Source organism: Gopherus flavomarginatus, chromosome 1 (assembly GCF_025201925.1).
Source record: "Gopherus flavomarginatus isolate rGopFla2 chromosome 1, rGopFla2.mat.asm, whole genome shotgun sequence".
Taxonomy (NCBI): Eukaryota; Metazoa; Chordata; order Testudines; family Testudinidae; genus Gopherus; species Gopherus flavomarginatus.
In genome coordinates, this window is record NC_066617.1 from 104,396,934 (window position 1) to 104,410,527 (window position 13,594).

Genomic DNA, 13,594 nt, shown 5'->3' on the forward strand with positions numbered 1-13,594 from the left:
GCATAATGTTTCCTATCATTTTGTGATACCTTTCTAACAGCACTGAACACACCAGGTAATTAAGGTGTTAACACAACCAATGATTTTCATTTGCCAGATTACACGGTGCTTATACTTGTTCCTCAGATCTGCTGTGCCTTTGTACTACTTTAATTAGCATTTTATACACATGGATCAGAAAAAAAAAAAAAAAAAAAAAAAAAAAAAAAAAAAACCTTTCCTGGCCAGCTAACTGTTTAAGTTGTTGCTCATCAAAGATCTAAAAAGTCTGGTTTTCAATTATTTGAACAGTGGAACAGTCTTTTTACAGCCAACCTTATTAAAGTGCTGGATTTTATTAGCTGTTTTGTGTTAATAAGACTAAGGAGAATGTAGTGGAATGCTCCTTTGGAAGCTCTTGAATTCCTGTATACTTTGGAGTTTACTTTTCTCTTTCTGAATAGGATGCCTGGCAATGGACTAATATGTCAGCTTGCTGTATTGTAACATTCTCTACCTTGAAGCTTTCTCTGACAACTACTTCACCTACATAAGCCAAAGCTTCTTTCAAAAGAATGATATCAAGGAAGAAAACCCAGATAATAGTGCCCATTCACCACTTTTTTAGAATGTTCCAGGGAAAGGGACTCACATTTTAAGGAGATTTAATATTAAGTGCATTGACAGTCCAGAAGGAAGTCATTTCTTAATGGAAATAAAATATGATTTTTTTTAAAAAGTCTATTCTTAAAAAAAAAAAAGTGAAGATATTCTAAACGAACCCTTTTTCATCTTTTTAAAGGTTTCTGTGAATATTTTTTTTAGCACGCCTTCAAAAGCATCTTTTCAAAACTGTCCCTTGCCAAAAACCTGGTTTTCAGTTCATGTAAAATTTTAACAGCCATTTAAAAATATTTGCCAAAATTCTTTCAATTAAATTTTTTTAACACTCTCAGCAGAATAAAGCATGAGATTTCCATGCAAAAAATCAGAATATTTAGATAGTGTCAACAATTTCCCATGAAAGTTTTGTTTTTTAGAAACCTAAAGGTTATTTTTGAATGAAAAATAGCTTTGTGTTCATGCAACAGGTTACTGGCCCTTTAAGGCTAGAGGATGTGTGTCCTTCACAACTGAGTGTGCTAGATGCATTTCCAAAAATGCATAATCAATAGACAAGAGGTAGACTTCAGAGCTCCCGAACAGCAAAGTTAGGTCATAGGAGTCTCCCTAGCTGTCCTGCCCAACTCTGCTACTAGCAAGGAACGTCTCCTTCTTCCTACCTGCACAAAGGAGGTGCTTTCTGCAGGTCAGAGCCAGATGTTAGACAAATTGGGTAGAAAATATAAGGAAGAGGTAGCTGTCCATGTTCATTTGTCAAACTGAAAAGTGCTATATGGAGCCTCTGAGGGAAGCACGTCTGAAAGAATAGCTGACAAGCTAAGTAGTCAGGGAGCGAGTGTGTGTGTGTGTATATATAAAATGTCAGTGAAACCCAAGACAGTGGCAGGGCCTGGGGAATCCATAGGACTTAGTCCAAAATACTGTTCAGGTCGAATCAGCACCTGCTTTTGGAAGCTGTATCAACAACTGATGCCACAACGCACAGGTACAGCAACAACTGGAGCAAAAGCTTTGTGCGTAAACTAACAGTGATGATTCTCTGGTTTCATCAGCTTATCAGCCGAATAACCAGAAACCACACAATGTTCTTCATGTTAGCTGAGAAAAATCAGGGAAACAACCTCTCTTCTGTCCCAGAGGAATCATGGGGAAATTAGTAATACAGAGAGCAAGTTTTTACATAGGGAATATGCAAAGTATCCTAGGTCACAGTGGAGAAGATACTTCGATCATGGCAAAATACCACTAAGAATCCAGTGTCACAGGATTGCCAATAGGGAAATCACCCCTTATTGTCTATGTTCCATTTACTATAAATTGTGACAAATCTGTCCTTGTCTCTGTGGGTCCCGCGTTTCCTGGTGGATTTCACTAGCCTCAGAGGCTCACCGTGATCCTCCATGTAGCCATTCTCTCTCTAGAGGCCAGGGTCACAGCCTACTGAGCCATTTTCACCATAAGCCAACGAAGGAGGTGAGGAGAAGCTATCCTCCCTTGCACAGTCTTTGTTGTCTCCCAGTCTCAGTGACTAATCAGGGGGGCAAAGAGCAGAGCCCGGGTCCACCCTCTACTCCGGGCTCCAGCCCAGGGACCCTAATAGTATCAGCTATGGTAACTGACCTTTTAGGAACAGGACACATACAATTCCCTGGGCTACTTCCCCACAGCAGCCCCTCAAGCTACACTTCACCCTTACCTCAGGGGCTCCTTCCGTGTGTGTCTGATATGGTGTGTACTGCTCAGTCTCTCCAACAGCACAACTTCCTCCCACAGCTCCTGACATGTGGGCCCACCTGACTAACTGGGAGGTTTTTAACTAGTTTCAGCCAGCCCGATTGGCTTCCAGTGTCCCAATCAACCTACCTGTCCCCCACTGCTTTCTGGAAGGATCTTAATTGCCCCCTGGTGTCTTGATTAAACTGGAGCAACTGCCATTTGGTTACCATGGTAACAGGGATTTGTTTAGCCTGGGGCTAACATACCTGTTTCTCACTACTTTCCTATAGCCATCTGGTCTTACCCCGTCACAACGGACAATGGGTAACATTTTCAGAAGTAACTTAGGTTCCTAAGTCCCTTGATTTTCAGTGAGATTTGAGCTCCTAAGTCACTTTTGAAAATGGTACTTAGGTGCTTTTGAAAGTTTTACCCAGTATCAGAAAGTGACAGATTCAGTAACTTCCATTGGATGTGAAGATTGACTGAGCCCATCATTATTATCCAATACAATTACATACAGTAGAACTAAAGCTTATTAAATTCAGAAGCCGATTGATGGTTTGAATAATGTCCAATGCCTGCCTCAAGACTTTTAGCAGAAGCAAAAACTAGGCCATGGGATGATAAAATATGCTAAAATAATCCTGTTCTACTAGCACATGCTATGGTCACCCTAACCTGTTTTACAGCACTCCTCAGTCATGACTCTCCAGTAAAAGATATTACCTCACCCACCTTCTCTCTCTAGAAGGCTGGGACCAACACAACTACAATACTGCTTACATTCCCACGAGATTACCTATCGTTACTTGTGCATGCCTACACCCAGAGAGAGAGAGACCAAGCAAGCAGCTGCATCACTTTGCTGAATCGAGTGTATTTTCATCTTGATTCCTTAATATTGTCCTAATATTTTCTCATATATTCAACAGCTGTAGGCTGGGCTCAGCACAGGGGGCATGCAGTGGTTCATGAGAAGATGTGTCCTTAAAAAGTGACTGAAGCTACTGCTAAATGTCTGGTTTTCATTGAAACCAGATACATTTTTTCTTAAACTTAGAAAAGCCTCACTTCGCTTAGACTATAAGCTTTTCCAGACAGGGACACACACACGTGTGTGTGTGTGTGTGTGTACACACAGCACCTGGCACAATAGGGCCCTGATCCCGATTGGGGCCTGTAGGAGCTATTGTCATACAAAGTAACTCAAAAAGGGAAGCACAGCCTCCAGGCTCATTTAACAATATTCTGTGATTCACACCCATGGGGCAGAGCTATGAAGTCATGAAGGGCCCTAAATGCATTTGCAGCGCACAGCAGACGTATCAATGGGAGTTTGGGATTACTGAAGTTAGACTATGCATGGCCACAATAACCAATATTATGCCCTGAAATGCTGAGCAACTGCAAATCGATAGGTCAAGGAGAACTGGGAGTGCTAGCCTCACTCAGGCCCTTAATAAAATTAGCTATTACCTCTTTATGGCCACTGTAATGGCTATTTTATTCTTCACCTCCCCCATGTCTTTCCCCATCTCAGTGTTGGGTTCTACGTGGGCTAGTGCCTGTTGGCCTTTTTCCTTCTTTGTGAGCAGTTAGCTTGAGCAGCGCAGTTGCTTGAAATTTAAGGGGGCTTAAACTTAGAACCCACCAGTTATTCACAACCATCCTTCTCTGACCTAGACTCCTATCTCCTCCTTATCTCAGGTCTTCCTTAGGGAGAGTAAGGAGCAGATCTCTTCCTGCTGCAGTCTCTAAGATGCTGTTCCTGTAGACTGAGGAAGATAGCACTGCATCACAGCATGTGCACGTTTTCTTTCAAACTTGAAAGGCTACATACCACCTTCCCCACCCCCAAAAAGCTTAAATTCCACAGACCCTGAACCTGTCAGGGGAGCCAGATTAGGGTGACCAGATGTCCCAATTTTATAGGGACAGTCCCAATTTGGAGTTATTTTCTTATATAGGCTCCTATTACCCCCCACTGCTGGTCTCGATTTTTCACATTTGTTGTCTGGTCACCCTAAGCCAGATTGATACACAGTGTGGGTTGCAGGTAACCTGCAGACAGTGTTTTGTATCCATGCTGCAGAGGAATGAAATGGTGAGGCAGGACGAAGAGCCATCTCAAAGAAAGAAGAGGGAGCATGTGGGTAGCGAGAAGAGCCTTGTTTTTTTTTCCAAGGAGGAGCTGCCAGGTCTGCCATAACCTTCACCCCCACTCCCCATAAATCTTGCTGTGTAAAGTTAACGGAATAAAGAAGTGGGGTTTTGGGACATTGCCCTAGTAGAAAGTTACTCCATACACTTAAGGAGACCATCTTCCAATCTACTAAGGAGGAGTGAATTTACATGAATTACCTCAGAGCTGGAACATCAGCCAGATTCAGGTACTGAGTCTTCCATTCCTGCCTGTCACTTTAAGCAGCATCTAGAGGGTGTCTGAAGAATATATACTCTTATTTTGCAAAATAAAACCTTTAAACAGGAAAACAAATGGTTGTGTTATTCAGACTGGTAGAAGCCCAGTGTTGTGCTGTCTATTCTGAGGTCCCTTGACCCAATATAATTTATGTTCCTCCCTCTGGCCTTCTGGGAAAGATCATTTTAGAGTTGGTAGAATACATTCAGGGAACAAAGTGTGATCTTTCTGTTTAGTCAAAATTACCTTGTGTCAATCCCTTCCACTTTGCAGGAGGTCTTGCTACAGCATTGATTGGTGTCCAAAATCCTAATCTGTGTATGTTTTATGGGAATCTACTCCTGAGACAACAGCTCCTGCCCCTGTAGGAAAGAACACGCAGAGCGGATACCAAGAGACCTTCAAATCCTCATTAATGAAGCTCATGAGCTATTGCTTCTGAGGGAGAGAATTTGTGAATTCCCCAGTTGTCATCTTCTACAGCATTAACCTTATTGTCTACAGAGACCTGATGACAATTTGTGTAGAGCAAGCACTGCCCACAGGTAGACTCTTCCACAGTCAGACTCCCATTATTGGAGAAAAAAAACACACAAATCAGTCTAGAAGTAACTATCTGGAAGAAGGCAACTACCAAAAACCACCTCATTAGGGAAACTTGCGCAAGATGGAGGAGTGGGGTCCTGTAGTGGCAGAAATGGGGCCATTCTTACTTTTGTGCATGACACCTAGATATTATTGGTGCATTAGAAATGTGTTTGCTTTGGCCAGTTGCCTTCTTCCTCCAATTCAGGGCGGGAGCAGTGGCTGGCTTCACTTCTGCAAGATAGCTTGAACTCCACTTGTTTTGATGCAGTATGAAGATGTAGTCATAGATTCATCAGGCAATCTAGAATTGCCTGGATTAGCATCACACATTTGTAATGGTCTCAGCTTCAAAAATTCTATAATATTAATTTTGATATCCCTGGTGCTCTTTAAAGTAAAGGGCAGGCTCCTGACTAATCTCTCCCTGAAGTGAGTGAAACTCACACTTTCTAAGATACCATCAGTGGGGTTTTCCTTTCCAGTCCTTTAGGAAGTATAAGGGATGCTAGGGAAACACCTCTGGGTAACACATCTCTATGAAATCAAGTTCCATTTCCCCTGCTACACAAAATCACTCAGCTCAGGGAGCCATGTGGACAGAAGTGTGCACACTTTGTCTTTAGCATTATAGTCTGTCTCACAACTCCACCAAGTTAAATTAAAAAACCTTCCCCCCCACCCCTTCTCCTTTCTTGACTTGACTTCCCCTCAATTTACACATCTGTTAATTTTCAACAAGTAGCACCTGATTCAGGAAAGCACTTAAATATGCACTGAAATCCATCTCTGGCAACAATTTAGAAAATGCTTAAGCACTGTTCTGAATATGGATATTTTTCTGAATCAAGGCCAGGGGCAGCAGCTTTGTATAATTTTTGATGGTGCCCAGAACAGGTCCAAGTCCCATCCCCCCACCTGCCTAAGGCTCTGGGAGGGAGTTCGGGTGCGGGAGGGAGTTTGGATGTGGGCTCTGGGTTGGGGCAGGGGTGCAGGAGCAGGCTCCGGGAGGGAATTAGGGTGCAGGCTCCGAGCTAGGGCAGAGGGCTGGGGGAAGGGGGTGCGCGGTGCAGGTTCTGGGAGTTGGGGAGTAGATTGGGACAGGGAGTTGGGGTACAGGGGACCAGCTAAGAGGGCATTTGGGTGCAGGCTCTGGGCTGGGGCATGGGTGCAGGAGAGGGTGAGGGGTGCAGCGCTTACCTCAGGCAGCTGCCAAAAGCGATCCACACCCCCCTCTGGCAGCAGCTCCTAGGTGGCGGGCAGGACACTCCATGCACCACTGCCCACAAGCACCGTCCTCACAGCTCCCATTGGCTGCAGTTGGCAGAGCTGGCACTTGGGGTAGGGCAGCATGCAGAGACAATGCCCTCCCCCCCCCAGGGGCTGCAGGGACCTGCCAGCAGCCTCCTGTTGCTTCTGGAAGTAGAGTGGGCGGGCAGGATGCACCTTAACCCTGTTGTGCTGCTGGTGGTGGTGGCAGGGGCCCCGGGCCCTTTTATATTGCCCAGGGGCAGCAGGCAGGGGACAATCTGGGGGAAGCACGCGGGGGCAGCAGGCAAGGCCAAGGGAGAGACCCGGCCCCAAACTTTGGTGGAGTCAGGCTCCTGTGCTCTCATACAACTCAATGCCCCTGATCAAGGCCATAAGTAGTATAGGCTTCCTGAGTTTACTTCTGCGGCCCTGATTCAGGGAACAATCAAATACAGCTTATTTAAAAAAGAAAACAACAATAGATTTAGCAGTAATCAGTAGCTGACTGACACAGAAGTTAAATTTTGAAACAGATTGGTTAACCATGGTAATGAATGGTGAGATAAAATTTGATGGTTAACTTTTTTTTTCTAAAGCAGTTGTAGAATCATTGAGCAACTGCGTAAGCAAACTTATGGCTTGACTAGGTCAAGTCATGTCACATTTAACATCCTTTATTCCTAGGGTAATCAAGTCATTCTGCTTCTTTAGCTGAAATTGTATTTTAGGAAGGGGTTAGGGTAAGATACCATAAACAAAAGCAAAAAAGGGAAAAAACCTATTGAAATGGAAGAGAAGAATCTAGCAAGTTTTAATAAATATTTACTTTTTTTGCATTGCAATCTTTTATTTTCATCTCAATGAAATACAATTTTCTTTACAATTAATAAACTGATCATTTGTTCCTATATAAATGGATTAATAAAAATGCAGAGATTACACCACAAGATCCATCATTCAAATATCCCAATAAGAAGACAAAGTGATGCTGGCTAATGAGAGGGTACAATGTGTAGATAAAAGATGTCGCGGCTCTGAGGGAAGATGCTGATCAAAGGAGATATTGACAGTGAAGCAGGTAATGCTTTAATCTGAATCTGAACTGTCTTGCTCATTGGTTTGGTACTGGCAGATTGTCTCTTCCAAAGGAGTCATCGTGCCATCCGGTCGAACTCCCATTGGTTTTATAACTTCATCCCTGTAAGATTTTTTTAAAAAGTCTTAGCATATGCACACATGCATCAATCCACAGTTTTATTATATAGAGCGATATACACACAAACTATGTTTTTATAGTCTTTACAACATTTTTTAATGAAGATCTCCATTTTGAACAAGAAAGGGGAACAAAAATCCAAACTGGAGGTGGGGAGGACAGATAAAGACTTCATTCTTGCAGGCCAACCTATTAAGCCAATTAAAAGATACAGAAAAAGTCAATGCTCAACAGACTCAGGACAAGGAGCAGGTTCACTGTTTTAAATACATACACTAGCTTTTCTTCTTTGAATTCTTTAAGAAGAAATGGTTGCCAAAGTTTCACCTGCCATTCTCGGCAACACACACAATTGAAATAAATGATATGATACATATTCATCTTATTCAATGAAATAAATCATTCAGAACATTCTGCCTACACAACCTCTAGTGGTGCTTAAGTACTTGTTGATCCATTTTGAAATAGTCAGCTTTTTTTTTTTTTTTTTTTTTTTTACACACACTATTGCTTTTGTTTGTAGCAGTTTAATTACAGGATTGACAGCCACTTTAATCTCTTCAAAGCTCCAAAAGCCTCTCCACAGCTAATCCAATTATATCTACTCCACAAGCCACAGCCTCATCTAAAGATGATTAATTATTGATTAAAGCCAATCAAAAAGTATTAGCAAAGATTTATTTAATTCTCACATTTTATCACCTCATTTATTGTATGTGGATTATGGCAAAGGCTGTAAGGTCAAATATAACATTTTGATTTTCTATTATACAGCCCTTATTTTTAATTTTCATGATTTCATTTAAATGGTGTGGATGCCAGACCCTAATTTACCTCAGTTTGAAAGTGAATCCCTTGAAACTTGTTTGTTGTCCCCAAAGACAGCCATAACTTAAAGAGCAGAATTTAGTTACTCTCAGTGGGGAAATGCTTTATTTCCTTCAACATTCTGCCTGTTCCTCACTCTCTCTTTAGGACAAAAGAGAAGGGCTTTGTACAGAGAGTTAACAATCCCAATAATGGCTGTTACAGAAGCAGCTAGAAAAGCAACACACAAGTTGCAGGGTATGAACAATAAGCCAGATATTATAAAGATGAGCAATGTTTAAACAAGATACCAGAAAACCTAGTTTTGAAGAGTTTCATTTCTCTCAATAGAGAAAGGGAAACTATTTGCATAGGTGAGGCACTCAAACCACAGTGATTATTTGCACCAGACACAAACTCAACAGATCATTTTCCTAAAATGCCAGAGGAGAAGGCACATATTTGCTGCACTATGTGGCTTGAGACACCTTGAACTCAAGGAAACCAGTGTGGTTTTGCCACGCTGGGCTGGGCAGACTTTTAGGTATTTCTGCAAGAAGTCTGCAACCCTTGCATGCAGACAAGTAACAGTATGGCTTCTTTGCACACCTCAGTCTCCAGGGGGACGGAATGTGCAATTTTGTACATCCACTGGCTATTCTCCTCATGGAGGGGAAATAACTAGCCATGGGTTCTAGGACTGATTCTTCGTCCTTTTCTCACGTTGGCAATATGGGTTCTAGGATATTCTCAGATGGTTAGGAGAGTCCTGAGAAAATTCTTCCAGCTTCTTAAGCTCTAACATGTATTCTGGGAGAGGGGAATACAGTATCAAAAATATTTTCAAAATCTGATTTCATAGGCCCAAACAATGGTGAAGAGCCACATATCTAGTATTGAATGCACAGGGCCTGTGTTTTTCCTCCTGCCATTAGGCCTGCCAACAAGTCAAGTAAAGTCCGGCTGATGAAGTGCTTTAGAGTCTTTTCAAAAGGCATTTGGATGACTGGAAAGATGCAGCACAAGAGTCAGAAGCCTCTAGTAAGTAACAAGATCCTTTGAATCCCACAATTCAGCCTTATTACAGTTCAAATCTCAGGTGAATTTAAGTCTCAGTAACTCATAGTCAAGCCTCAGTTAAGGACACATTTGCTTTTCTGTCATGCATACTAAAAGCTTCCCTCACCCATTGCTTGAAGTCCACAGTTCTTTGCTGAGTAAGTTTTTAAATTCCAACAAGTATAAAGAATCAGGAAATTCCTAGGCTTTCTTCCAAAACACTTTTACATCACAACATCTGAAACAGATGTCAAAAGCCACAGAATCATGTCGCTTACTAGCCATTTGGTCATAAGTCACCATGTATCTGGGCACATTAAAAATATTAGAGAGTCACACTGCCAAAAGGACCAAATAAATAAAAATGGCGGTAAAAGGGGAAAACAAAGCAGTCATGAGAGACCTGAATTCACCAGACTAACAGTTACAATAGGACTTCAGTGTGTCTGCTCAAGAAGTTCCATAGACACAGGGTAAAGATCCATGTCACCCTGAAGTGAATGGCAGTTTTGCCATTGACTTCAATGGATCCATGATTTCACCCCTTGTTGATGAAATAAGAAGGTCCTGACACTCCTGGTCTTACCCATATGAAACCACAGGGAAAAAAAAACAAGGGCAACCTGGTCAACTACAGGAGTTTTAAAGGGACCTAGGGGGAGTGATGGCTGATCAAGTAGCTCATCTCTACTGTAGATTAAGGACTTTACACAGCCAAATAATAATTTGAACTGGATATGCTTTAGCAATAGCAGCCCTCCAGACAACTCATAATGGTGGCAGGAAAGGAAACTGAAGATATTTCAGAGTTCTTGGCAGTTAAGATTGTATGAGCATGTGTCACCACCAATCTCCTCCTGGTTCAAGATCTCTTGGACAGATAGCATCATTAGATCCTGACAGGCTTCAAGAACTCTTGGATTTCTCTGGAGTTATCAATTTCTAACACAGATTGTAGGAAGGAAGGCTATCCTTCCTATCTACGAAGGCTAGGGAGCTCGTATCTTGGCAAATAGTCTAGCTTTTCCTCAAGTAGTAAGAACAGGGTCTGGAGAGTCCTCCAAATTTTCAGGCTCCTTAAGGTACGGTGGATCTGGGACATCTTTATTTGATCTGACTTGTCAATATCCATCTATAAAATAGAATTGCAATTCTAATATTGTAGAATAAATCCACAGGAAATGGATTAATGCATCAGTTACACACGAGGCTGTAACAGCTCTGATGCAGCTCCTCGGTGCCAGTGCTGAAAGATAAGGGAAACTTAGAAAGCGGGAATCTACCTTGAAGCATGTAGTATACTGAAAACCCAGTATTTTTATTACAATTTCCTCATAAGACTATCAGTACCCATCTTCTACAGTGCTTGCAGTGCAGGACATTTGCTTCCCAAGCTAATTTTCTGACTTTTAACCTTCCAAATAAAATGCAATTGAGGGTAAGTAATCTACAAAACCTTACAGAGATCTACATATTTTTCTAGCCCACTGAGGCAACTGTTTTTCTTAATGATATTCACAAATATCTGGGTGTAAGTATAGTGTCACAAGAAAGTTTTATGCCATTTCAATTGAAGTATCAAAAGTAAGATTTGTATTTCCTGTGTGATTTACCTTGTAGATCTGACTTTATTTCATTTCTACATACTGCACAGAAATATACATTCACAGTACCTGAGATGAACTTGCTCTCACTAAAAGGAATCATTTTCAAAAAACTTATACTGTAAAATCTGTCAAGACACCATGCAAACAAGATGTGCATTCATATTAGTTTTTTTTGGTTTTAAAAAAGTTTAAATACACTCAAAATAGTTCACTGAGAGCGTAACTCAAACTAAGAGATTGACGCATCCCCTTAGAATCCTCCCCCCTGCCCCTCCCAGGGCTTTGGAGCTGTGCTCCGGCTCCGCTCCACCTCCAGGCAAAAACCTGTAGCTCCACTGCTCTGGAGCTGCCGTGCGCTCCAGCTCCGGGCTCTGCTCCAAAGACTCCTGATTTTATTTTTTTTTTTATTTTATAATATATATATATGAATGAATGAAATGATGATCAAACTCATGTATTTTTCATATCATGGTATACCCCCTTCAAGCCACTATATTGGCTGTATACCATACTGCACTTGTGGGTGTCATTCCAAGAATGCTCATCCCACAGGGCTTAATTGTAAATCCTGCTGAGTACCCTTTGTTCTCCTGCACAGGCTTCCTGTATTACCAGATATTATGGAGGAGGGGAAGAAACCACTATCAGGTTGCTACTCTCCTTCTCATGGAGGTGGGTGGAGCTTTGGGGCCATACTCTCCCCCCAACATTACATGGGCCAGTCAGTGCAGCAAAGCTGGCATGGAGGAAGTAAGCTGTGCCAACAAGAGAGCTGGCACAACTTATTATTTCTTGCTCCACGGGGAAGATGGGACCAGTTTGCAACAGTCTCCAAGTCAATCTGGTTCTATCCCAGAATCAGGGCCAGCACAACTATGTGCTTCCTCTCAGCTGAGCTGGATGCAAAGTTCCAAACCACCCCATGGTAACTTGTGTACTTCGAAAGGGTAAAATGAGAAGGGAAAGGAAAAAAGGAACTAAAAGTAAAGAGAATAATTAGTAAACAAAATATGTGATGTTTGGGATGCCACAAAGCTAACTTCACGAGTCTGGAATAAGTGCATTACTCAAAACAACAAAACTCATTGGGTAGGTTTGCAAGAGGAATAACTCCACCAATTGAAATAAAACGGACTTTGACATTTGCATACAACAGCCCTCATGCAGATCCTCAGCTCATGTAAACTGTCCTAGGTCCATTAACAACAACGAGTCACTAATTTAGCACTGGTTGCTTAGAGACCTCAATGGAGCTATGACAATTTATGCCAATTGAGGACCTGCACCCTTGTGTTTGAAGTAAGGTAAAAGTCATCTTGGGGTTCTCCTTACAAATGCACACTCTTCAAAGAAAATAATTTCACATCTATCAAGTGTGATCACTCCACATTATAGGAAAGAGATGTTACTTCCCGAACGCAGTGGGTGGCAGTGTGAATTTTGCTGTATCCATTGAATATATATTATAAATGCAAATATATGAATGAACATATTAATAAAATTGGTTTAAATGTGTGTAAACATCCCTGTAACATCCCCTAACGAGATCAAAGACTCTTTGCTGTACTACACATGTTCCTAACACAAACAAAGCATTCTATTCAAGTATACAAATAGAAAACACATCCTAATTAAGCAGTTGGTAAAATGCATTCTTTTCTCCCACTTGCAGATCTCCCAAGTGTCCCTTCAAATTTATCTATACAAGTTTCAGCTTCCTGCTTGCCACTTAGCTTGATAACGATTCAAAAAATCATTCCCTTATTTTCAAGGGTACTTCTTTCTTGTCTATCTGTGTATGACTGGGTAGTATTGACACATGGAATTAATGACAGTGTCTGTATGGAAAAACCGTCATGCAAACACCAGTCTTCTCCTTTGATAACATGGCATGTTTGGGACCTATTCACCTCCCTATAATTGAGTACTACATAATAGTTCCGATCCTTTCGTGTAACATTATTTTGTTCTATGATTAGAAAAGGAGGGGGGGGAATCTATATACCATTGCCTTCTTCATTCACCTCCTGATTAATGCTGTGTTTTTAATGAGTGTGGCTGCCATTTAGGCAGGTTCTGTTACATACTTGTTTTGTTGACTTCTGTTCAATGTACAACAAAACCCAAGCTGTGATAATTGGGGACCATTTCATCACCAAAAGAATTCCTGCTATTAATACAAGGTTGGCTTGGAAAAAGCACCCTGACATTTTAAATTAGTCAATTAATATATAATTCTCCCATCATTTATAATGGAGAAAGTGTTAGTATATTTATCAGACATTTTAATTAACATGGAATATTTCCAATACTGTAGGATATAAA

The 13,594-nt window shown here is 41.4% G+C and overlaps 1 protein-coding gene across 3 annotated transcripts in view; it reads right to left on the reverse strand.

Annotated features, from left to right (window-relative positions):
* Positions 1–7,386: 7,386 nt before the first annotated feature.
* Positions 7,387–13,594, reverse strand: part of RIC8B (RIC8 guanine nucleotide exchange factor B) — a 59,477-nt gene continuing 53,269 nt past the window's right edge. For all 3 annotated transcript variants that reach the window (XM_050926585.1, XM_050926594.1, XM_050926598.1), the window contains one exon: positions 7,387–7,778. In XM_050926585.1, coding sequence (XP_050782542.1) covers positions 7,667–7,778 — 112 coding nt within the window. In that variant the 3' untranslated portion in view covers positions 7,387–7,666. The remainder of the gene's footprint in view (positions 7,779–13,594) is intronic.